The sequence below is a fragment of the Dysidea avara genome, chromosome 7 (assembly GCF_963678975.1).
Source record: "Dysidea avara chromosome 7, odDysAvar1.4, whole genome shotgun sequence".
Classification (NCBI taxonomy): domain Eukaryota; kingdom Metazoa; phylum Porifera; class Demospongiae; order Dictyoceratida; family Dysideidae; genus Dysidea; species Dysidea avara.
Window position 1 is genome coordinate 12,180,701 of NC_089278.1, and position 22,725 is coordinate 12,203,425.

A 22,725-nucleotide genomic window follows, 5' to 3' on the forward strand; every position below is an offset into this window, starting at 1 on the left:
TGTTATCATTTACAGAGCTGTTTGGCTACATCCTTTACGGGTAGTTGTACTGATGCTTGCAAAAATGTAAGTTTTATATTTTGTATGTGGAAAATATAATTATATACTCTATTCATTGACGATGATATCACTAACACCTAATATTTAAAACAGTATTATTAAAACAAACATACTTGGTGACAAGTTGACACCAAAATAATAGAAATGTCTTATGGGTTCCACAATATGAATATCTTTTATTGATCCTGGCACATTTTGCTTGTTGAATATACCTTTCCCAAATCCTTATTGTGCCTGTGACCCAATGAAAGCACAATACCTGTAGGCCAGACAGATAGCATACAATATAGGTATAGACTGGTGGAGTGGCAGGTATCATGTCCCCATAGTTTGGCTTGTGACAAACTGGATCCCACTCCACTTCATAGTGCTGTGATAAAGTCCATAAATATAATGCTATACTGTACCCAGTCATTATGAAGGGACATGTCAGTATTTTCACATGGGCACTGGGCTTTGATTATTTAACATTTATATAATTTATACTCTGTAAATTACAGGTTGCTGATTATATTGAAACTAAACTTGGTTGCTGTTATGAGTCTGTTGTCCAAAATGCAGATTTTTTCGGGTATGATGATTTTATGCAAATTAGTTAACACTATTTTTGTACAATTAGCTAAACAGAGCAAGAATAATGTGCACTTTTCATTTAGAATACCTCCGGAGTTCGTTTATTCAGCATCTTTCTTTTCAAAGTGTGCTGGAGAATCCATCAAACCAGCTTGCACTATGAGTAAGCGAAGTGGTTTGTCATGTAATGTTTTACCCTAGCTTGTATTAAATACAAAGCTACATGTATGCATTGTTTTATAACTTCAGCTGTTCGTCCAACTTGTACTTAAAGGCATGTGGAATATTACACCATAACATGTCCATCTTGTTTATCTTAAATCACATGATCACATAGCTATCACAAGATTGCATGATCAGAACTGAACTAAAACACACCCACATCACCATATAGTTGGTAGTGGTCATCTACCACTGCAACTAACACTGCAACTAACACTAGAACTAAAAAGGGGGTGTGTTATGTCATGTGATCATTTGTATCACAGTGATATACTCCACAATTCATCACATATGAAGTGTGCTCATTACTTGTGTAACTTTTTGTGCAAGCATTAAAAAAATAAAGGGGTTAATTAATTTTGTGGCTAGGATGTGAATCATGCTTTGTGCAGGTTCTCCAACTGCTCGTCCAACTCGTACCAGTGGTATTCATCCAACTCAGACCAGTCGTGTTCGTCCAACTCGCACAAGTGGTACTGTTCGTCCAACTCGTACCAGTGGTACTGTTCGTCCAACTCGTACCAGTGGTACTGTTCGTCCCACTCGTACAAGGTTTGGTCCAGGACCAACACCAGTAAGTTTTTTGTGTAATATTCTTCAAGAAATCTTTGTATTTATATTCATTACAGAACCGAGGCTAACATCCACAAAAAATGCTCTCAAAGTCATATGTCATTGTCATAATGCTGCTACTTTTGTATGTGTTTTCTTTATTAGAAGACTGTTGTCTCTAAGTTGGTGTTTATAGACTTGATGAGCTTACATACGTTTAACTGTAAACATTATTGTATGCTGTTTTTGAAAAATTAGTTAATGTCTATAGTATGTATCAAGAATCACGGTAGTGAGTCACAAGCCAAGAAAGGAATTTAAAGATATGTGACCACTACTGAAGTCTTTTACACGAGGGAACGATTTTGCATATCATTATGATATTGTAACACACAGTGCTAATGATTAAATTGCATCATCAGTGCAATGTGACTTGCAAGTAGCTATGTAGCATTAAAGCAATAGGATACATGCTTGGTTCCTACTATGTAATTTACAAGAGATTGGCAGCACATGGATATTTGAGTAAGTCATATATATATGGCAGCTATCATGTTGCATGTTGAATGTAGAGGAAATGCTGGATCTGTGTGGCTCTTCAGGCATGCAGGATCTACTGAGTGTGTTCATCATGCACACCATAGACAATATACACCCCTTACAGGGGTGGCTCTAGGAGGAATTCTGAGGTATCAAGATACTGACCCTGATAGAGCTAATACAACAGCCAAGCATTTATTTGATAAACTTTTGAATATCTTTCAAACTCATCAGAGGGTCACTCAAAAATTTCCCAGGGGAAGCAGACCCCTCTAGATTTATTTATGATGGTTTACGTTATAATATGGTATACGGTATGTAGCTAAGCTAGCATCTACACAAGCACACATTGATATGGATCTATACAGTGTCATAGATACGATCTATGACAGTATAGAAGCTGAATGTACAGACGATTTCGGAATCTATGCAACACAGGAAGTCAATGGAAACGTGAACTTGTTACGTATTTCAGCACCTTTTCAAAGCAGATGGATCACGTTTTTGGTTTTCGCTTGACGGATTTTGTTGCAAAGATCGCGCAATCGTCTGTACTTGGTGATCTGACACGGCCACCCCTTCGATTTCGAAAGGGCGGCCTCGCCAGACCCGGAAATGGTGACGTCAAATCGAGAAGGCTGGGCTGTGCACATACCATAATAGTCAACCCGTGACCAAGTTTACTGTAACAAGAAACTTAGCGTTGGTCTTGCTGTCTACTTTTCAGTTACCAAGATGAACAAGTTTTCTCTGTTGTTAATATTTGCTGTCACCCTAGCGTTTACATGCGCCATAGAGATAAATTACAACTACAAGCCTGGAATGTGGCGACACCTTGCAAAAGGACATCATCACTTAGAACGCCGCCAGTTATCACCCAATTGTAGTCGAGCATATCGTGAATATCAAAGTCCACGTTTTCAATCATGTCTGGCTATTTTTGATAAGTTCAATGCTGAAGATATCACAAATGACGATCTGGAAGGCTACTGCACTAACAGATGTAACTCAGAGATAATACGAGTTGCAACTGATCTTGCACTGTACTGTGGCGGAGGCGGAGTGAGTTAAGTTGTACGCTGTCTGACTAGCTGTAAATGGTATTAGCTGTACTCCGGCGATTCTAATCATTGGCGGCACCACAGACTGCGGTGCCGGCTGTCTGATGATTGTTGTGAGTATAAAATAATAAAATTGAAAGCCAGTTTCTTTTTTGTTATCAGCTTCAGCCTGCTGTTTGAGCTTTATCAGAAATGTGCACCTCAGCTGTCCTTTTTTTGACTGTACTATAAATTAATCTATATATTACCTGTCTGGTAACTAAGTGATACTGATCAGCATGCGGATTGCTGTCTGCATCCCTACCAGTGAATAAGAAAAGGTCAATCACTCCACCACTCAGCTTTTCAAAGACATGCCAGCATGGAGCACTGTAATTACAAAGCTCAAAATCTATATTTGATTTGAAAATGCATGTATGATTGCTGTAGTGTGATTTGTGAGCCAGAAATATTATTACTGGGTTCTGAAGGACAATAATTGTGACTGGATCTGGGAAAACCGTCTTATCGCCCATGTCAGCAGATTTGATTGAGTGTAACTAATCACTGGACTGGACTACTGGACTGACATATTTTTGGTTTTTACACATTCTGAGGTGCATGAGTCTTGCTAGCTACGGGCCTTCAGAAAAGTTGCAGTCTGCTACTAAAATGATGAACGTGAGGAGTGGAGTAAACAAAAACTGACTTCTAGTGATTTTTACTACTTATGTTCTTCTACAGTACATATACCTATGTTCTTCTACAGTACATATACCTATACTCCTTATCAGTATGCTGCAGGAAATGTGCTAGTTATGGTTAACCAATTATGAAGTCTTGGAGCTGAGATAGTAGCAAACTAGCAATGCTAATAAATTTGGTCACATATTATAGTATGCCAACCAGCACGGTTAAGAACTAATCATGATAGCAGAAAAACCCTACAGTTGTGTATATTGCTTGTAGGAATGAATTTAGCTACAATAGATTGTTTTATGAAGGATAAGTTGTGTCTGAGCTATTTAGTTCAAGGATACAGTGTATCATAGGTAGCATAAATATAGTAAAATGATTTTTGGTTAGCTATTGCTATATATTACAATCTCCAAAACACAATACTAAGAAGTGTATAAATGCTGTAGAGCATAACAAGTAGTGAGAAGTCAGTTTTAGCATAACTCACACTCATCATTTTAGTACTGAGCAGACTGCAACTATTCTGAAGGCCCTTAGCTAGCAAGACAATAAAACCAATCTCAGAATGTGTAAAGACCAAAAATATGTCAGTCCAGTGATTAGTTACACCCCATTTGATTTGATTTTTCACCAAGAACACAAAACTACATGAATAAACTATCTAATTTCACAATCTAGACTTGCTTTTGGTGGCCAAGCCCAGTGGCAGTCCGTACATGTAGTGTGGGGCCTTAATGGAGCTCTGGTCATCCTGGGTATGACTGTACTGTATGTGACTGTACAGCTCTGTGGTGTTGAACAAAGACCAGTGCTGTGAATTTCCTTTTAGTTAAGCCAGTTTTGAGACTTGAATGGCCCCTAATTCATCCCTACGCCTTCCTTTTCAAGTTTTTAAACAGCCTCTTGCCCTCCTGCCTCCCTTCCCTTTTGGAGCTCACCTGATACAATCAACCTCGGTTTAAAAGCTATCTAAAAATGGCAGGAAACTTAACTGTTTGCTACTTACACAGTGGATGCTAAGGAGTTGGTGTAAAATTTGGTACATCACCGGCATAGCTTCAACCATTGGCGAGCTACAACACACTAAATACTTGAAAGCAACGTTTTTCGATTCGATACTTTAAATAGGCGATAAGACCAGTTTTCCCACAATTAACATTATTTTTATGTCACTATGTGCTTATATTGTTTAGCAATATGTTTTCACAACTGGTTCTCACAATTCTGTTGATTTTATGCATGGGCATAAATCACTTTTGATTTGTGATTGCTAACTGAAAGGCATATATGCATGTTATACAGTTATTCTGTCACAGCACTCACTCAAAAAACGTTAGCCATAGGTCACTCTTTTTTATACCCCTTCAACCACACAACAGATTTTCCCGTGCTGCAGTCACTTAACTAGTCAAAGGCCATGTTAAGCATGCATTTGCTTGTTGAGTTGCTTGTGGTAGCTCCTTGTTAGTGCACTCTCTGACTGATTAACTAGACTACCAGGCAGATTCATTTATATACTGGAATTTACTTGAGGGGGGGGGGATTTTGCGGATTGGCAGCTATCCACAAAAAAGTTCCCTTTTAAAACTTGTAGCTCGGCATTTATAAGCACAAGTTAAAGGAAAAATTAAGTTCGATTAGGGATCATAGAAAAAAAGTAGGGAAACAAGGGAGGCCACCTACACCTGCAGATATACTAGTGAACATTTAATCCCTAATGCACCTATCAATGTCACGCCCCACCTACCCCAGGTCGGGAAGTGGGTGGGGATTTGTACGTCACCCAAACTCGTCCCCAGTGTAGGGACATTTGCAACACGAATAGCCATACTTGGCCATATTGTTAGTAATTCCCGGGATAAATAATACGAATTAGTAGGGGATTTGTAACACAAAGTTGTCCCCAGGGGTAGGGAATTGTCATCTAACATTTGCAAATCCCCACCTCTGCCCGACCTGGGGTAAGTGGGGCTTGACATTGATAGGTGCATAATTCAGTCTATACCCCAAGTCCAAGACTGAATTAGGGATTAAATGTTCACTAGTATATCTGCAGATGTAGGCGACCTCCCTTATTTCCCTACTTTTTTTTCTATGATTCCTAATCGAACTTATTTTTCCTTAAACTTGTTTGTTTACTTTTTTTGTAACATTATTATGACTGGTGAACCCACACATACTACATCAAAAGAAAGGATGGCACCAGAATTAATGTTTTTGTCTGAATGTGTGTCCCAGCTATCAAATACTGCTTCGAAAGTGCAGCAGCTATTACACTTCGCTTTCAGCTATGTTCAGCCCGTTACACAGCGTTACAAACAAAGAACAGTGTTAGAATCGTCTCTACAATCAATCCAGTCACCATGAAAAATACGGACGATTCCCGTTTACAAACGTACTGTAGGGAAGCGTTACCGCAAAATGGCACCTTGGGCTGTCAGCAAAAAGAAATGGGACACAAAGGTAAGCCCATGATGCGTACATTGTACGTACTGCGGTATGCCAAAAGGCACATCTCGGGACAAAGCGATGTCGAACAGTGAAAAAATCAAGCCCATAGCCTTAGCCGTTATCGAGTTATGCTTGCTTCAGGCAGGCAGGCAGGCAGGCAGGCAGGCAGGCAGGCAGGCAGGCAGGCAGGCAGGCAGGCAGGCAGGCAGGCAGGCAGGCAGGCAGGCAGGCAGGCAGGCAGGCAGGCAGGCAGGCAGGCAGGCAGGCAGGCAGGCAGGCAGGCAGGCAGGCAGGCAGGCAGGCAGGCAGGCAGGCAGGCAGGCAGGCAGGCAGGCAGGCAGGCAGGCAGGCAGGCAGGCAGGCAGGCAGGCAGGCAGGCAGGCAGGCAGGCAGGCAGGCAGGCAGGCAGGTAGTTAGTCAGTAGAAAATTTCATTGAATATATTCTTTTTTAATTTCATAATTTATTGGAAACCTTTAGGATCGTACTGAAGGCACTTTCAGGCTTGGTTATACCTAACCAATACTGCCAAGGTGCCAGGATGGAGTTGTGAAGCTGGTTTTTGAGTGAATTTTTGGCTAGGAAAACCCAAATCTCCATGATCCCTAATATACAGTACTGTATGATATAAAAATCGAAAATATTCCCACCTCAAAAATTTGGATGGTGCAAAAAATTTCCCCCTCCAAAAATCCTGTTGTGAACACACATTTTATTTGCAGAATTTTACTGCAAATTGAGATGGTTCATCTTCAGTGCAAAGATTAGAAATGTGTACATCAGGTAATTCTCGTCACTTTATGCTGTAACAATGCAGTATTTTTAGGTACAGGTAGTGCAGTTTGATAACTACTATATTATAGGGATTAGGAAGTTTAGCGTTTTTCTGCTAAAATATAATGATGAAGTAAAAATTCATAGGTCATGCAGCCTCGTGTTGCCTTCATGGTGCCTTGGCAGTATTGGTTGGATTCTATGCTTATTATTATTATTATTATTTTAGTACTTGCTTTACTGGCTGACTACTGTTACCTTCTGAGAAGCATAGCTGATGAATGATTGACAAGGCTTGACTTTTTTACAGCTATGCACGGACATTGCTTGTATGGACCCAACATGAGCCTTAAGCTTCTGACCTACTATATGAGATGCAATGCATGCATCATAGATTTAATGTGCTGATCACTAAGCAATTGTCAGTAATTAGCATTTGGGGCATGTACGCAACATTCTTTCCTGGGTATAGAGGAGAGTGAGTACAGGAATTTTATATTAGTGCAGAAACAAAGGGAATAATGATCACGTGATAATACGTACTTTTGCCATGCTGGTTATTATAATATTTATGGACTAAAGTATAATTTTTGAAAAGAAAATTTCTTCTAACTTTTGCTTATAGGTAAAAAACATCTTCTACATCAAAGGAAAGAATGGTTCTAGGTAGAGGGATTACAATTGTACATCAAAATACCCCTACATTAGTTACTAATTCACAATGTAACTGGTTACGCAGTTCTTGGCATCTATCTGGTCCTACACACTGAGAATGATGTGCGAAGCTATTTTACAACCAATCTGCTTACTTTGACTGTTATAGGTGATTATGGATGATTTTCAATATAAGGTGCTCTGCTTTATCAGCTAAAATACACAAAGGAGGACAAAAGGAAGTCCATGCATGATGTGGGTGCATTATACATATGGTATGCCAAAAGGCACCTGTCAGGCTGAAGTGTTATCTAACAGTGAAAAGTCAAGCCCACAGCCTTAGTCATTATTACTTATCTGATGGCATTAGTTAGTTAGTTAGTCAGTCAGTCAGTCAGTTCCACTAAAACTTCATATCAATGTATTGGAAGCATTTCTGGTTGTACTGAAGGCACTTTTGGGTTAATTCTAACTAATACTGCCATGGCACCATGAAGGTATTGTGAGCAAAGACATAAACCAGTTTCTTGACTATTTTACCATGATAATTTGATCTACAGACATCAGTGACTGTTATTAATCGCACTTGCACCATGATGTTGTTGAAGTGCTTGTCCATTACAGCAAAGAAAATGCATAACCATTCAAGCCAGGATTAATCCTTTCAACTATACCTCTATAGTCACAGCTAGCCTGCTGGTGCTACAGTTTAGATATTTTCTTCAAAAAATAACTGCTTACCTGTGCAAGAACCTCAAAATCTGTGGTAAGCAAGTGGATTCCTGTTGTGTTCCTCAAGCTACCGGTATCCACAAGTATCCATAATTTAATAATTTTATTGCTACTATTATCGTTATGCATGGTTGAAACAATACTTGTACATTCACATGTCATGATACATTGTTTATTTTTCACAGAACCCTCCAGATGAACATGAGAAAGACGAGTTGAGGTTTTTATGTACGAGGAATATTGAGGATATCTACTGTTACATAGCCTTTGAGAATTATGAGCATGACAAATCTGCTCCTGATTTTGATGTATGCTTGCATGCTGTGTGGTTGCTATGTAGATGTAAACCTCCCTGGAAGGGGATTTATTTAGTATTTATAGTGTGATTCCAATGCTATACACATTAATTGTTATACATGAATCATGATTTTATTTGTTTTTCCATGGTTGTCCAATCCTATAAGATCTATAGAGCAGACTGAGGCACAGCTGAGGACAAATGTAATACTAAGACCTTCTATGACTAGTTATGATATTGTCCCTAAAGTTTCAAACTTCTATAGTGTCTATAAATTTGGAGAATGATTTCAGTGATATATAAAATGTCCATAATTACTGAATCATATTCTAATTTTCTATCAGAGCCAGTGAATTTAATCATTATACTATGAATTATTAATATTTTTTGATTACTAGAAATGTGATCCTTCCGCTTTTCCATGTACTGATGACTGTAAGGCGGTGAGTGTACTTATCTCATAGCTGCAGTATTATGTTGGCTTTAAAATAATAGGTAATTCAGTATATCAACACTAAGTTTGGCTGCTGTTTTGCCAGTGCAGTGGAATATGGCTTGTAAGTGACATCAAGTTACACTTACGCATATATCTATAGTTTGTGGTAAACCCTCACATATGGTAGCTACATTCTTTCATATCTAGCAACCTTTAAATGTGTACTACAACTTGTACTAGCTATATCTATAAATTATTGTGTATGCGTATGAATTTTTTAACTCCATTTAATTGCAGGCTACAGTTCAATGACACTATTGGCTTCTTTGAAAAATGTGGAGCTGAGTATATTCCAGCTTGCTAGTGAGTGTATATGGTATAGTACATGTTTGATGTGTACTATACCTGGCACTTAAGTTTGTGACACTTGTATTATTTTTATAGGATGGTTGCTCTACCGAAGTGCAGGACTGTTACTATAATGCATGCAGCTACTGTGTATTGTTTAGTCAATGACAATTGTTAATTTGTGATCTGAATAAATGTTTATTATGTGTAACAAAGCATTGATCCTTGTGATTTTGATGCTGAGAATTGATGTAATAGGCATCTTTAGTCGTCATTAATTTTTTTCCAGCCAATATAGGACTATAGCTGACACAAATGTATCCGTGCTGCATACCTCGTATTACTGAATGATGATGAGTGGGAGACTGAATCATGCACCAACATAAGTTATCAGTATGCAGTACTTGCAACTTGCAACTTGATCAGTTTGTTTTTAGGTTGTGTGAAGTGTCTTAAATTATACGGGGACTGTTAAATATATGCAAAACTTTTTGAGAGATGTCAGATTTCACAGTTGGTGCTACTAAACTAGTACAATAGTTTAACCACCTTTGTTGGCGAGTACACGACTAGCAAAGAAGTCTATTGTAGAGTATGCATGATGACTAATCTTTGCATTCTTTTTCTAAGTGATAGGCTTTACCAACTCAACCAAACTGTAGTTTTAATGTGTAGACAGTTGCGTTGCTCACAATATCACTAGTTAGCTACTATGATCTGACAAGAAACTACTGATACTTCCCCTGGATTCCAGCTTTCAGGGCACAGAGTCACAGACTATAGTCTATATTCTAGTGGGATAGCATGCAGTTACAGATAGTGTATCATGACAGCTACCCTTCAGTTTATGTCCATACTTTTGTGTAGAGGATAAGGATAAAATCACATGGTCTGGGCACAAAATTACCAAAGTAGCTACCTCCATGTGACCAGCATGCACCAATGTCATGTGCTACAGAAAAAAATTATTCGGTCAAACGTGTGCCAGGCAGACTCTTTTTTTGCGGGAGAGTGTACTTTAACATATCACCACCAACATGCTTGGTTTTCCAAATTTTTCATTATTTTGTCACACAATATCTTGTGTAGTAGATGGTTTCACAACAATATAGAGCTAGACTAGGAGTAGGAAAAAGATTAAGTGGGCTGAAGCTCCCAATTTTCAGCTCCTTCACTTTGTAAGATCAAGATACTCTAATACAACAGTCAGGAACAACTGAGCATGTATATATAGTAAGACAATTAGCCACAGCATTCTTAATGTAGCTATAAAACTCGTTTATGATTTACTCCATGTACACCTGCATGCACATGTATCTCACAGCTTCATCCGAGATAAGTGCTGTATGGAGACTTTATAGCTAGCTTGTACCAAGCTTTCTCTTTGTAGGAGAGATTCTGTGAAACTTCACATGTGGTCAAGTAGGCTATACAAGGGTTATATAACAACTAATTGCAACTGGTATAGTGGCATAACCATATCATTTTTCATATATGAATCTTAGCAGCTGGAATGCAGCATATATAGTTAGCTAACAATATAATGAAATACAAAAAATAACTTCAGGCAACGGCTATGTGTTACTAAATAGCTATTATCTAGCTACCTTTGACACACTATATAATGTACAAAAAGTGTTCAGTACAGACATGGTGACAAGAAAACAAAAACATAAACTGTTACCAACTCATTTATACCAACACATAAACAATGAAAAATATTAAATGTTTCTCCACTCAGGGCCATCACAACTGTGAAAAGTCAATAGCTACGTAATATACTCATCGCATAGAAAAAATTGTGAACTCGGTGATTTACCATACTTTGATAACGTCACTGAAAACACGATTTGAAATTTGTGTAGCTATTCAAATGTTTAGCTACATGTACCATAACTCAACTCCGAGTTCTGTACATATAGCGGCTATAGTGCCATGTAGGGAAAATGGCATTTCTCCAAGACGAAAAATCAATTTGAAATTATTATCAAAAAGCCACTGAATATTTTTTCATTGGATTTTTATTGCCAGGCAATCTTCACTAATTGGATTTTTAGTTTTCATCACAGTGGTTGAGGTTAGCTACTGCCGTGAAAATTCAGCAGGACATTTTCATAACCAGCTATAGCTAGCTACTTGACTATTTTCTCATATAACTATTAGGCCAACAATTGTTAACTCCTTGTTTCCCATCCTAGTCAGACAAAAAATACCATGTGGGTGGGTGGCTATTATTTATTAAATCGTTAAAATTTATTACTTAACATCAAGGATATTAAAGGGAACCCATTAACTCCAAATTGCTTCTTCTTTTTCTCTTTTTTCTCAAGGTTAGTTGTGATTTGAAAGATTTTACTAAGATTCAAACCACTAGAAGGTTAGATTTGAAATTGTGGTGTTTCCTGAGCAGCCAGAAAGGCATTTACGTATATAGCTGCTGGGTTTGCCAATGCTTGTGGTGACATGTGCTAGCTAGTACTGTACTTACTAGCCTGACTCTGTACCAACAACTTCAACAGTACGAATTTTCCAAACATTTCACACTTTAATAATGCACCAATCAATGTCAAGCCCCACTCCTGGGGGTCCCCATACACCTATTGGGGATTTGACATCTACACATGCCCCACCCCCGGGGTTTTTGACGGCGGCAGTATGCTGAACCAAAAATTATTTTAATAGGTAAATCAAATCCCCTATAGAAACCCCTCTATCGAGGTGGGGACATAGTGGGGTTTTGACAAACTTCTTAGCCCAGTACTGGGGAGTTTGACAGTTGACACTAGACTTTGTCAAATCCCCTGTATTCCCCCACCCTACCCGGGGGGTGGAGGTTGGGCATGACATTGATAGGTGCATAACAGGTTGAGAATGGGACTCGTGTTGATGCGCATCCGAGTCAAGTTTACCAATGGCTACTGGAAGAGATTTACTGCTAGTATTAGGCATAGATCGAATCCTGGGGTTGGAGGGATTTTTTTCCTTACTTTGGCCCCTTTTCTGTTACACTTTTTCAGATATAAGTCACTAAGTCTAAGTCCTTGAGATTAGGTTAGGTAATCCTAAGGCTGCAGCACATGTTGCTGTCAGACCTTCAGTGCTGGTCACTGTAAAGCACTAATAACAATAACAAGATAATATATTATCTATGTATTAGGCCAGCTGACATGCACTAAATAACATCAGAAACTCACATCAGAGTCCACTTATCCAATAACCTAGTCTTCATCCCAATGATACGACCACCTCCCTGCCAGTATTCCCGGCCAGTGTTAATATTATTACTTGAAAGGTTACGTGACTATCAAATGCAATAATAAATTTGCATGGCGGGTGACAGGAAACAAGGTGGCCTTGTTGTGGATCTGTAGAGGTTTTGCTAGGGGCGGTCAGTTCACGAATCGAGATTGTGAGTGGATTGTTTCACCTCTTTTTACATTTAAAAAATGGAGTCTACAGCGATTTCGTTTAAAAAAAACTATAGTTATAGTGGTTTTTAAAAAATCGCTGTAGAACCCGGACCTCCAATTAACGATTCTGGAACGCCTTTTGCCATTATAGAGTCACGTGTACACTAAAGGCAAACTAATCAGCCACACCTAGCTAGTCACGTGTTTGACAGTGGGGGACACAAAATGCAATTCTCGATTCTGTCAATCGTTTTGTTTGGTCTTGTAGTGGTCACCTCGAGCGGTTTTAAGTTCGAGGAAGTTCGCGATAATCTACGAGCATTGACTAAGTTTCTTGCTCCTCATCGGGCCGCCTCCTCTGTGAGCGGGGTGCGGAATCGCCGACAGTCTTCTTCTGAGTGTAATGAAGCAATACAAGAGGTTCAGAGTGACCGATTTCAGCAGTGCTATGATGCAGTGTCGAAGGCTGAAGAATTAGACGCTACTACCAGTGACTTGACCACCTACTGTGGTAATGATTGTACTTCCTACGTGATTGATGTCTCTACTAAGCTCGCCCAATACTGTGATCCCGGCGTAAGTTGCCTAATGACGTGTATAGCTAGATTATTATTATTACCGTACGGCTAATGTGCAGATCTTAATCACGAGTAGCTATAATGTACATGCTAGTTAACAAACTAAACGTCACTGAATTAAGTAGCTAGTAGTGATTTAAAAATTATCAACATTATCAGTTTCCACTAGATGATCGGGTAGGTGATTCCATAATGGGATCATGCTCTTGGAAAAAACGAATGCATGAAAGAATCAATTCTTGAGGGTAAGTGTAGGAATTTCTTGTTGTTCTGACTATGGGTGATACTGGGAACTTTATGAAGGATACCACTGTAAATTGATGGTATATGACTCCTACGGTCACTTTGTATGATGATCATACTTTACAGTATGATACTCATACTTCTGAAGTATGATGATCACACTAAACGACCGCAGGAGTCATACCATCAGTATGAACTTCACACTTCTGAATTTACAGTGTATGATCACAAGGGATATCTACATACTGATTAATAATTTTATGAAACACTAGCTGCGGTACCTGCCCTTCGAACGTAACCAAAATCGAATCATCTCTTTGTCTCTCCAATGATTGCCAATCAAGTTGATTTAGCATAGCTGTAACACTGGAATATCAAGAATAATTGCTAAATACAAATCTGGCAGCCTTCCTCTCAATTTGGTGAATGTTAGTGTGTAAGTGGGGTGACCAGATGCAGCATATTCACAGATGGGGCAGATGTATGTCTGCAGCATTTAATTTTAACATCCTGTGTGCACTGACCAAAGTTCCTTCAAAAAAATGCCAAGGCAGAGTTAGTTCGACCAATAATTCCTGAAATATGTGCGGACCAAGACAAATTACCTGAAATTGTTAGACCAAGATACGTACTTAGCAGATTGTACTTTCAACCTGTAGTGATATACAAAAGGAGAGGATTGTTAGTAACTATGAGATACTCATTCTATGCCATGCAGGATGATGTACGCGTGCTTATTTGAAACATGCATGAGACTGTAGACCAGTAATGGTTCACATCTTCAACCAGGATGCCACTTAGAACAGCACCAGGGTCAGTGCACTGCACCAGACCCAACCAAGCGAACTGGCTTACTGGCTATCATTTGACAGGAAAACCACTCTTCAGCCAACAAAAATTAATATTTAAATTTTACCGACCTACCGACCCTGTCTCAGTTTGGCCCAAGAAACAAGAACTTTAGTTGAAGTGGCCTTATCTGGAATGAACGATTTTTGGCAAAGGTGACCTTGTTTTCCTATGCATCAAGTTTGGTGTCAATTGGCCCTAAATAACAGCTGAAGTGGCAGTGTAATTAGCCAGTTATCAGAGTCATGGTTCAATAACTTCAATTACTGGAACTCTATATGTTTGTGTGTTTCAATTGGCTATTGATAAAATTTCTATCATCATACAGTATGATGGTGCCAGAAGAAACAGTAAATTCTCCTAACTTATGTTCATTTATTATAACTTATTAAGTGTACGTTAACTTGATATGCATTCCACTTATATTTGAGTCTTGTATAACAAAAAATTAAAATTAAAGATAGTAGCTATACTGTATATTAGGGATCATGAATGTTTGGGCTTTTCTGGCCAAAAATATCACCCTAAAACCAGCATCACAATACCTTCATGGCATCTTGGCAGTGTTGGTTAGGTATAATCAAGCCCAAAAGTGCCTTCAGTACAACTAGAAACACTTCCAAAAAATCGCTACTAACGACTTTTAAAAAATTTATTCAGTGGAATTTTTTACTGACTGACTAACCAACTGATTGACTGATGCCTTCAGACAAGCATAACTTGATAACAGCTAAGACTATGGACTTAATTTTTCCCTCACTTGAATTCAGCCCCATGCACTGGTGCCTTTTGGCATACTACATGTACATACAATGCATTCTTCATGAACTTACCACTGTCCTCCTTTGTGTCCCATTCATCTTTGCTGACAGCGCAAGGTGTCAATTTACAGTAGCACCAAATGATGACTTCCCTACATTTGATGGGAAACATCCGAGTTTTCCGTTGTGACTAATTGATTGTAGAGGTCCTTTTTTAGTGTTTCTTCATTTGTAATGCTGTGTAATGAGCTGAACATAGCTGAAAATGAAGCATAATGGCCGCTTTGCTATTTCAGTAATTGACGTACTCACTCGTACTGTGCATTCAGATGAAAACAATAAGTCTGGTGCCATTCTTTCTGTTCTAATGTGGCTCACCAGTCATAAAAAGGAAACAAACCAGTAAAAAGAAGAATTAAGAATTTTAAGTTCAATTCAGTAGGGATAAAAGGTAGTGAAGCAAGGTAGGTCGGAAAATATGTGGGCATTTAATCCCTAATTTGGGTATAGACTGAATCTCCACTAGTATATCTTAAGAGTAGGCAGCTTCCATTGTTTCACCACCTTTTATTTCAATGGTCCCTAATCAAACTTAAAATTCTTAATTACTTGTTATATTTCAGTACCTCATTGACACATAAATTTATTGCAACATGCAGCAGTCATTAAACAGTAAATGTATGATATTACCAATAGGGGAGCAACTAGCTCCCTACCATACATGGTTAGGTTCTTCTCTTTGGTCTGTTCTTGACATCTCTAGTTATGGTGACATACTTTGAAGTCTAGTTGCAACCTGATTAACCTGTTTGTAATGCTAATGTGGGTGCACATACTAGTACACATCTTGGAGTGCCCTGAACTCAATAGCTTGTATGTTAACCATTTAATCTATTGAATTATTACTAACAAGGTAGGGAATCTGGTTTCTAAGAAGTAGCACAGCATCAGCTTGTTAATGGAGAAGCTATTATTGTTTTTCATTTTTTCTTACCCTCCTTTTATTACTTTAGTGCAGCTAATAATCTTTGTTCTTCAAATATCTAAAATGTTTGTTCACGAATTCTGATTATATGTTAGGCTGTATTGACATCACCATTAGCTCAGTAGTACTTTCTAGTTTTTTGTTCACTAGTTGTTGTTCATTTATGTTCACAGGGTGCGCCACCAGATGAACATGTGTTAGCAGAACTCAGGTTGATGTGTGTGACAAATGTTAACGATGACTACTGTGTGGTACTGCTTGCCTCAGCTGTGAATGATAAGAATGCAGATTTTATTGTAAGTATTTGAATTTTTAGGTTGTATAGACAATTTCCATTAATGTACTTGTAATATCCTATACACAATCCAATATAATGGCTGTCAGTCACTATAGACATTTGCCATACAAATAGTCAAAACATAATGAAGTTTTGTTACCATGTTATAGGATGGATGATCCTAGCACCATGTAGTTTGTATCTGTGTGTTTAACTCTATAGATATGTTTGACATAGTGGCGTCTATTAAACCATATTGTCACTTATGTTATAGGACTGTGATCCAACTGTCACCCCATGTAGTGATGTCTGCAGTACGGTATGTATTAGTAGTATTACTGTATCTAGTGGATCCAATCAGTATTATTTTGTGTTTATAATTGTGAGACTCACTATTATATGTGTCAGGCAAGAGGATTACGAATAAGGTAGTTTAGCCAAAGTCTGCAAGATAGTCTTTATAAGCTTGTCCAAAGCAAATCATTTTTAATTCAAAGATACAGCAAGTAAGTTTCCTTAATTTTATTCTTTATCCAAAAGACGAGGGACCTAGACCTAAGAGTGAAGTACACGAGTTTCAAATGTCTGTATTCTGAGGAATCATAATCAGTGGGCATGCCTCCACAAAAATTTTTAGATTTATAGCTCAGATGAGACATTGTTGAATGTAACTGTTCTGTTAGAGCGATTGACTGCTCTATTAGAGTATCTTGATCATTTGTTGCAAACATTGAATAGGAGGGAGCACCACTTTTTGTTTCCACTTTTTACACCATATTGCAACAATTTCCTTTTTAAACATTGTTTTTGAAGGCCACACTGACCCTTTTTTATAGCTTGATCAGTTCAGATCATATTGGTGTGGTGGTTATGCCAGTAATGACAGCTTTAGACACTATTGCAGCCATTTCTTGGCCACCGTTTTTTGATTTTATCCTGGGTTGTTTTGAAGACTACACCCTTTTTTACAGCTCAGCTGTTTTTGGCATGGAATAAATTAAAGTTATGGCACATTACTTGCCATCTTAGAAAAAAAAGATTTGTGAAACTAGTAGACTATCAAGGTACAAACAAAGATCTAATGTAAATACAAAACAAATAACATGATTGATACTCTAATAAATAATTATTTGGCTGGAGAAAAACAAAAATTCTACTTGAATTTTGCCAAGATACTCTAATAGAGCAGTCATCGCAAAATACTCTAATATAACAGTCATTTAGATACTCTAATATAGCATTCAGCAGAATATTCTATTACATGCACTGCTTGGCCTAGCTATGCTATACTTTTCAAAAGTTCCAGTGCATCATCTGCATGCATACTTGAGCTAATCGATCACGTATGTCTTTCATTAACAATTACAATCAAAATTGCTTCCAAATCTCAAAGATTAACTAGAAATAAAATTAACTAATAACCACATGCAATTGAATTAATTGGTACTCAAAAAGCTAATTATAATTGGGGTTATTAGTGTATCTCTCATTACTTACTTCTACGCAATGTAATGTGCTACGATTACATATTACTCCCAGAAGAAAAGGTAACAAGTTACATATTGCACGCTACTCTGAAGGCAGTAACTAGTAATATTATTGTATAATATTATTGTATAAGCTATAAAGTAAGTCCAGCCTTCTAAATACAAGCTCCCAACATACAGCTACAAGTGACACAAGTAATTCTCTAGTGTGATTCAGCCACAAAATATAGTATCTTGGGGCCTCAAGGGAACTCCTCATACACTATCACTCTTTGGTCATGCCACAAGTGCTATCTTGAGTGATGTCTGGACCCAACAATCATTTACTAAATACATTGTGTATTAAAAAGAAGCAACATGCTACAATTTCCAGATATATTATCTTATATATTACTCGTTACACTGTCTTTTATTACTGCAAATGTCATGTTATTGCATAATGCTTTACATTTGTAATGTATTACTTCCAACTTTGTTGCTGCTATAACACAAAACTACATCCTTGATGTTACCAAAGAGCAAAGAAACTTTGTATGTAAATGCCATTTCAAAGCGTAGCTTTGCATGCACATGCACACATGCACTTGTATAATATTTGAAAACCAATAATCTCTGCTTTAAAAAAGTCTCCATTGTAATGCATGGATGGCCTGACCACTCACATTTCTGAGCTCCAGCCTGTGACTTTACCCAATTTTGGGCTTGAAAATGCAATAACAAATTTAATGATATCTGTACCAATGCAGCCAATCTATGAAAAGAGTGTAGTCTTCAAAAGGTGGTTAATGTAAAAAGATGTGATATCAATGGTAGCAACCAAGTCATGATTATCCTGTTAATAAATATCTAGAATCACATGCAAACCATGATTTAAGGGCCTAACATGTCTTCTGCACAGCTGAGATTGAGAATGTATGTAGTTCTCACTTCTGTTTAACCACTACACCTGTACTAGAAACTCCAGATTAAATATATAATTGGAAATTAGCAGATTGTGAATGAAATATTTATGTTTTACATATAGCTGGCAAGCTACATTGATACTAAAATGGATTGTTGCTTTGAGTCTCTGGTTGAAGGTGGATTGTAAGTGACATATAGTTGTGTATTTTGGTAAAACAAGAATGCTATAATTTTATCATGTAAATTATTAATTAACCCGCTCACTGCCACAACTGTCATATGATGGAATAGATTATAAACTCCTGTAGCATCGCTTTCTAAGCGCTCTGTATAGCTTCTGTCAATCAATTGAGTAGCCCTTGTGCTTATTCTGTAACGGTCATGTCCTTAAGTGAATGGGAACAGATAACTGGTCCCTCGCATATGATTGTGGAAAAGATGACATTGTTGCATACTTTTTGGCATTACTAATGAAGAGAAACAGTAAGTACACGGATTATATAGCTTAGAGTGGTGTATCACTACTTTTGTACTCCTCAAATCAGTGGCCTCGTGTACTTGCACATGTGCACTTGCTGAAATGCCTGAGAACCAGACTTGGAGACAATCACTTCAAATGTCAACAGGTTAGTGTGCTATTATAAACAGTAGTGATATTTTATGCGTGGTTTTTCCCAGAATAAAACTCGATAATCAAATTCCTTGTTTTGCAGCGAGTAATTTAATTTTATATCGTATGGTTTATAAGTTAAAGCAGTTCAGAAGTAGTAGATTTGAAATTTGGCTGTGAGGGGTTTGTAATTAAAAAGTTGTTGCTACTGTTGCATTTCAAAATTTTGGTTAACAATTTAATGAATTTATAAGTACTATTCCCCGGAGTATGAACCCAAACTTTCGAAGGGTTGTTGCCATCCCACACTGAATTTTATCGTCTCTGAGGGCATACACTATACTTGTATACAGTTGATTTGGTATGTATCATAGTAAGTTAATGTCTCTTTTTACACATCTTCTATTATGACAATTATAAAGCCTATTAGGGATGCGGCATTGGTAGCTATTGTGCAATTATGTGTGTACATTGAACATTGTGTGTGCATTATATATATTTTGTTTTTGTAGCGTTCCAGATGTAGGTCTAGGACCAAGTTTCTTTGCCAAGTGTGGAGAGGAATACATTCCGGCATGTTGGTTAGTTGTTTAACTTTATGATCAGCAGTGATATGCTGCATTATGTCATTCACAAACTCTCCATAAGACTGTGGCTCATGCATGACTCCTGTGTTTGTGTTGTAGGTATGTACATGAACCTGCCTAGGGTAGTTGTTACCATTGACAATTTTGTCCTATATGTACATGTGCATTCACAAATTTCCTAAGTGTCTGTTATATGAAAAAGGTTGTCCTCACTTCAAGAGAGTCCTTAGTAATTAATTAATTAATTAATAAACCCAGAATTCTTGCAGGTGACCAAATCACTGAATTGCACCATATAAACCTTATGATATGCAAGACTACTTAGTGACCATATATCTATATAAATTAAGGAATTGCGTATGTTAAGAACCAAAGGTTATTATTACACAATGAACTCTCTAATAGCTAATTGATATAATCTGCATGAACAAACAATGAAATTCTAACTAACTTTTGGCAAAGATGTCTTACACTTCATAATAATTATATTTGTTTATAGTGCAATCTTCACAGCTGGTTTTTTTTTTGTGACTTATCTCAGTTTTAGTGTGGCATATAATGTGTAATTATACTTGTGTCCACCATGTCATATCCACCAGCTGTCTCTCCACAGTGTATAGCAATACCTTTGATATATAGTTCACAACAATTTAACTCACAAGAAACAGTTTGTGCGATGACATAATAAATGTGCATTAGTTTGGAAGGATCAGAAACCAGACCCCTAGCTATATTGTGTACCTGGCTTATAGCAAAGGTAAATTTTATGATTTATTTCACAGCAACCATTAAAGAATTAATAGACCATGCAGTAGTGTATAGGTTATAGCTAATTGAATTTATGTTGATTTTTACAGATCTACAACTAAAGGGAATGTGCTGAACTTATTACTGCAGTTTTGTGTTGTTAAAATTTATTGTGTTATAACATTAAAGATGTCACAAGGATTACTATTATTATGTTAGAAAATGGTGTTTGCTGAACAGTACTATATAGCTATATAAAGATTTCTACCACTTAAAGGTAGATTCCCACCTTGTAGATTCTACCATATTGAGTTTGAGGGTTGTCATTAATATAACCATCGTAAATCAGTTCAGTGAGTTCACTCAGTTCAGTGAGTTCACTCAGTTCAGTCTTAAGAACAGATTCTCCATTCAGCATAACGTTTCATTGTTCAGGAATATTTATATGAAGTACTTGTGTGATTGATATAGCTAGTTTTGTACTTATTGTGAAGACAGTGTTGTGGATTGGGTGGTTAATTTCTTTTTTCAATGAAGTATTTCATGATTGGATGGGGTTATGACTAAGACTGAGCAACTCTTTGCATGTATTAACCATTGGAAGGATGTATAGTTACTTATGTACTTAGACATTTACCACATCTGCTTTTTTCACTAATAGTGTTTCAAAAGTGATAAGTGATTCGTATTACACTGGCCAATTTTATCAATAGCTATACTGATCGGATGGCTGCAGGTTCAAGGCTGCCCCCAGTCATGGATTTTTTTTTTTTCCTTTCTCCACCTTTTCAAACATACTTTCTGTAACAACTTTAAACAGGCTGTAGGACCAGGAGTCCTACAGACCTTCAGCACTTGTGTTGTAAAATCTTAATAAAAAATATAGTCTGAAACATTCACATCTTTGGTCAACCACAGTAGCTGCTACTTCACGGCATGTAATCTGATATAGCTATACTCAAATTAAAATTAAGCATCTCCAAGCAATTTTGCTGAATTTCACTACTATTAGTGAATTCATTGCAGCAAATTCAGATCTTCTGCTGTCAAACTATATTACAGTTGATCTATTACCACCTGTAACAGTTTTAACTGAATGGCTATTGGATAAAATTTATTTTCCCCAATAAGAGCACAACATGGAGACATTTATAACTATCTTTGTATCTATAATATGCCAAAGAAAATTTTAGCAGTCATCATGAAAGCTTATTCAATCACCGTGAATTAGCTAGCTCAGTACTAGCAGCTATTCAGTATAGTACATAGCTACCAGTCTTGCTATTGTCCGCCAATTAGCTAGCTATAGTTTTTGGTGTTTCAAGTCCAACAGTTATTTTTCTTTAGGAATACAATGACACACAAAGCAACCCCCATTGTAAAATGTCTTAAATACTAAGAAATACTGGTTTAGATTCCAGAATTCTAAACCTAACTAATTGCCATGATTAGCTATCATCAATGATGAACACTATAGTACTGCCAGCCAGAAGATTGGCCGCCACTAGCTTCATCAAGTGCTGCTAGCTACATATCCGTACAATATAGCGTTGATACCTGCTCTATGTGCAGGACTATTTCCACACTAAATAAATTAATAAATTTCATAAGCATTTAAATTCAATACCATTCATGACCCACAGCATGTAACATTTTTAATGTAGCTACATGAGCCTGCAAGTAATGTACTGAAATGATGTGAGCATGCAGGTACTCCAGCAGTACTACTTATCACTAAACAACTGTAGTAATGTGTGTGCCTACACACAGGTGCAAATAGATGGTGCTGTCCTATAGATATATTAGGCTATACATATCTGACTGGCATCAAAAAGAAATGACTGTACGTATAGCATTGGTATCTGCCATACAGTGCAGGCAGTACCTGTTATGCAGGCTGTACATGTAAC

At 37.4% G+C, this 22,725-nt stretch overlaps 3 protein-coding genes across 3 annotated transcripts in view; all 3 read left to right on the forward strand.

The window, feature by feature from the left end:
• The window catches only part of LOC136260428 (uncharacterized), a 41,868-nt gene that overhangs the window by 1,259 nt on the left and 17,884 nt on the right, over window positions 1-22,725 (forward strand). The window contains exons 3-7 of the mRNA XM_066054150.1: window positions 16-66; window positions 561-631; window positions 717-796; window positions 1,248-1,429; window positions 1,485-1,531. Of these exons, the coding sequence (XP_065910222.1) occupies window positions 16-66; window positions 561-631; window positions 717-796; window positions 1,248-1,429; window positions 1,485-1,496 (396 nt within the window). The 3' untranslated portion in view covers window positions 1,497-1,531. The remainder of the gene's footprint in view (window positions 1-15; window positions 67-560; window positions 632-716; window positions 797-1,247; window positions 1,430-1,484; window positions 1,532-22,725) is intronic.
• On the forward strand, window positions 2,582-9,624 carry LOC136261386 (uncharacterized). The gene is made up of 6 exons (XM_066055388.1): window positions 2,582-3,009; window positions 8,482-8,604; window positions 8,993-9,037; window positions 9,090-9,151; window positions 9,328-9,393; window positions 9,475-9,624. Coding segments are annotated over exons 1-6 (624 nt in total). The 5' UTR covers window positions 2,582-2,682; the 3' UTR covers window positions 9,476-9,624.
• LOC136260627 (uncharacterized) lies at window positions 12,958-21,038 on the forward strand. Its single transcript, XM_066054435.1, has 6 exons — window positions 12,958-13,364; window positions 16,378-16,500; window positions 16,756-16,800; window positions 18,993-19,054; window positions 19,994-20,062; window positions 20,926-21,038. Coding segments are annotated over exons 1-6 (651 nt in total). The 5' UTR covers window positions 12,958-13,013; the 3' UTR covers window positions 20,927-21,038.

Bases quoted from the DNA above. Each gene is read 5' to 3' on its own strand.
- LOC136261386 (XM_066055388.1), top strand. From the start codon at position 2,683: ATGAACAAGTTTTCTCTGTTGTTAATATTTGCTGTCACCCTAGCGTTT. The intron at 3,010-8,481 runs GTGAGTTAAGTT...TATTTTTCACAG, and splicing joins TGTACTGTGGCGGAGGCGGA to AACCCTCCAGATGAACATGA. The intron at 9,038-9,089 runs GTGAGTGTACTT...TTAAAATAATAG, and splicing joins GTACTGATGACTGTAAGGCG to GTAATTCAGTATATCAACAC.
- LOC136260627 (XM_066054435.1), top strand. From the start codon at position 13,014: ATGCAATTCTCGATTCTGTCAATCGTTTTGTTTGGTCTTGTAGTGGTC. The intron at 13,365-16,377 runs GTAAGTTGCCTA...TTATGTTCACAG, and splicing joins CCCAATACTGTGATCCCGGC to GGTGCGCCACCAGATGAACA. The intron at 16,501-16,755 runs GTAAGTATTTGA...CTTATGTTATAG, and splicing joins ATAAGAATGCAGATTTTATT to GACTGTGATCCAACTGTCAC.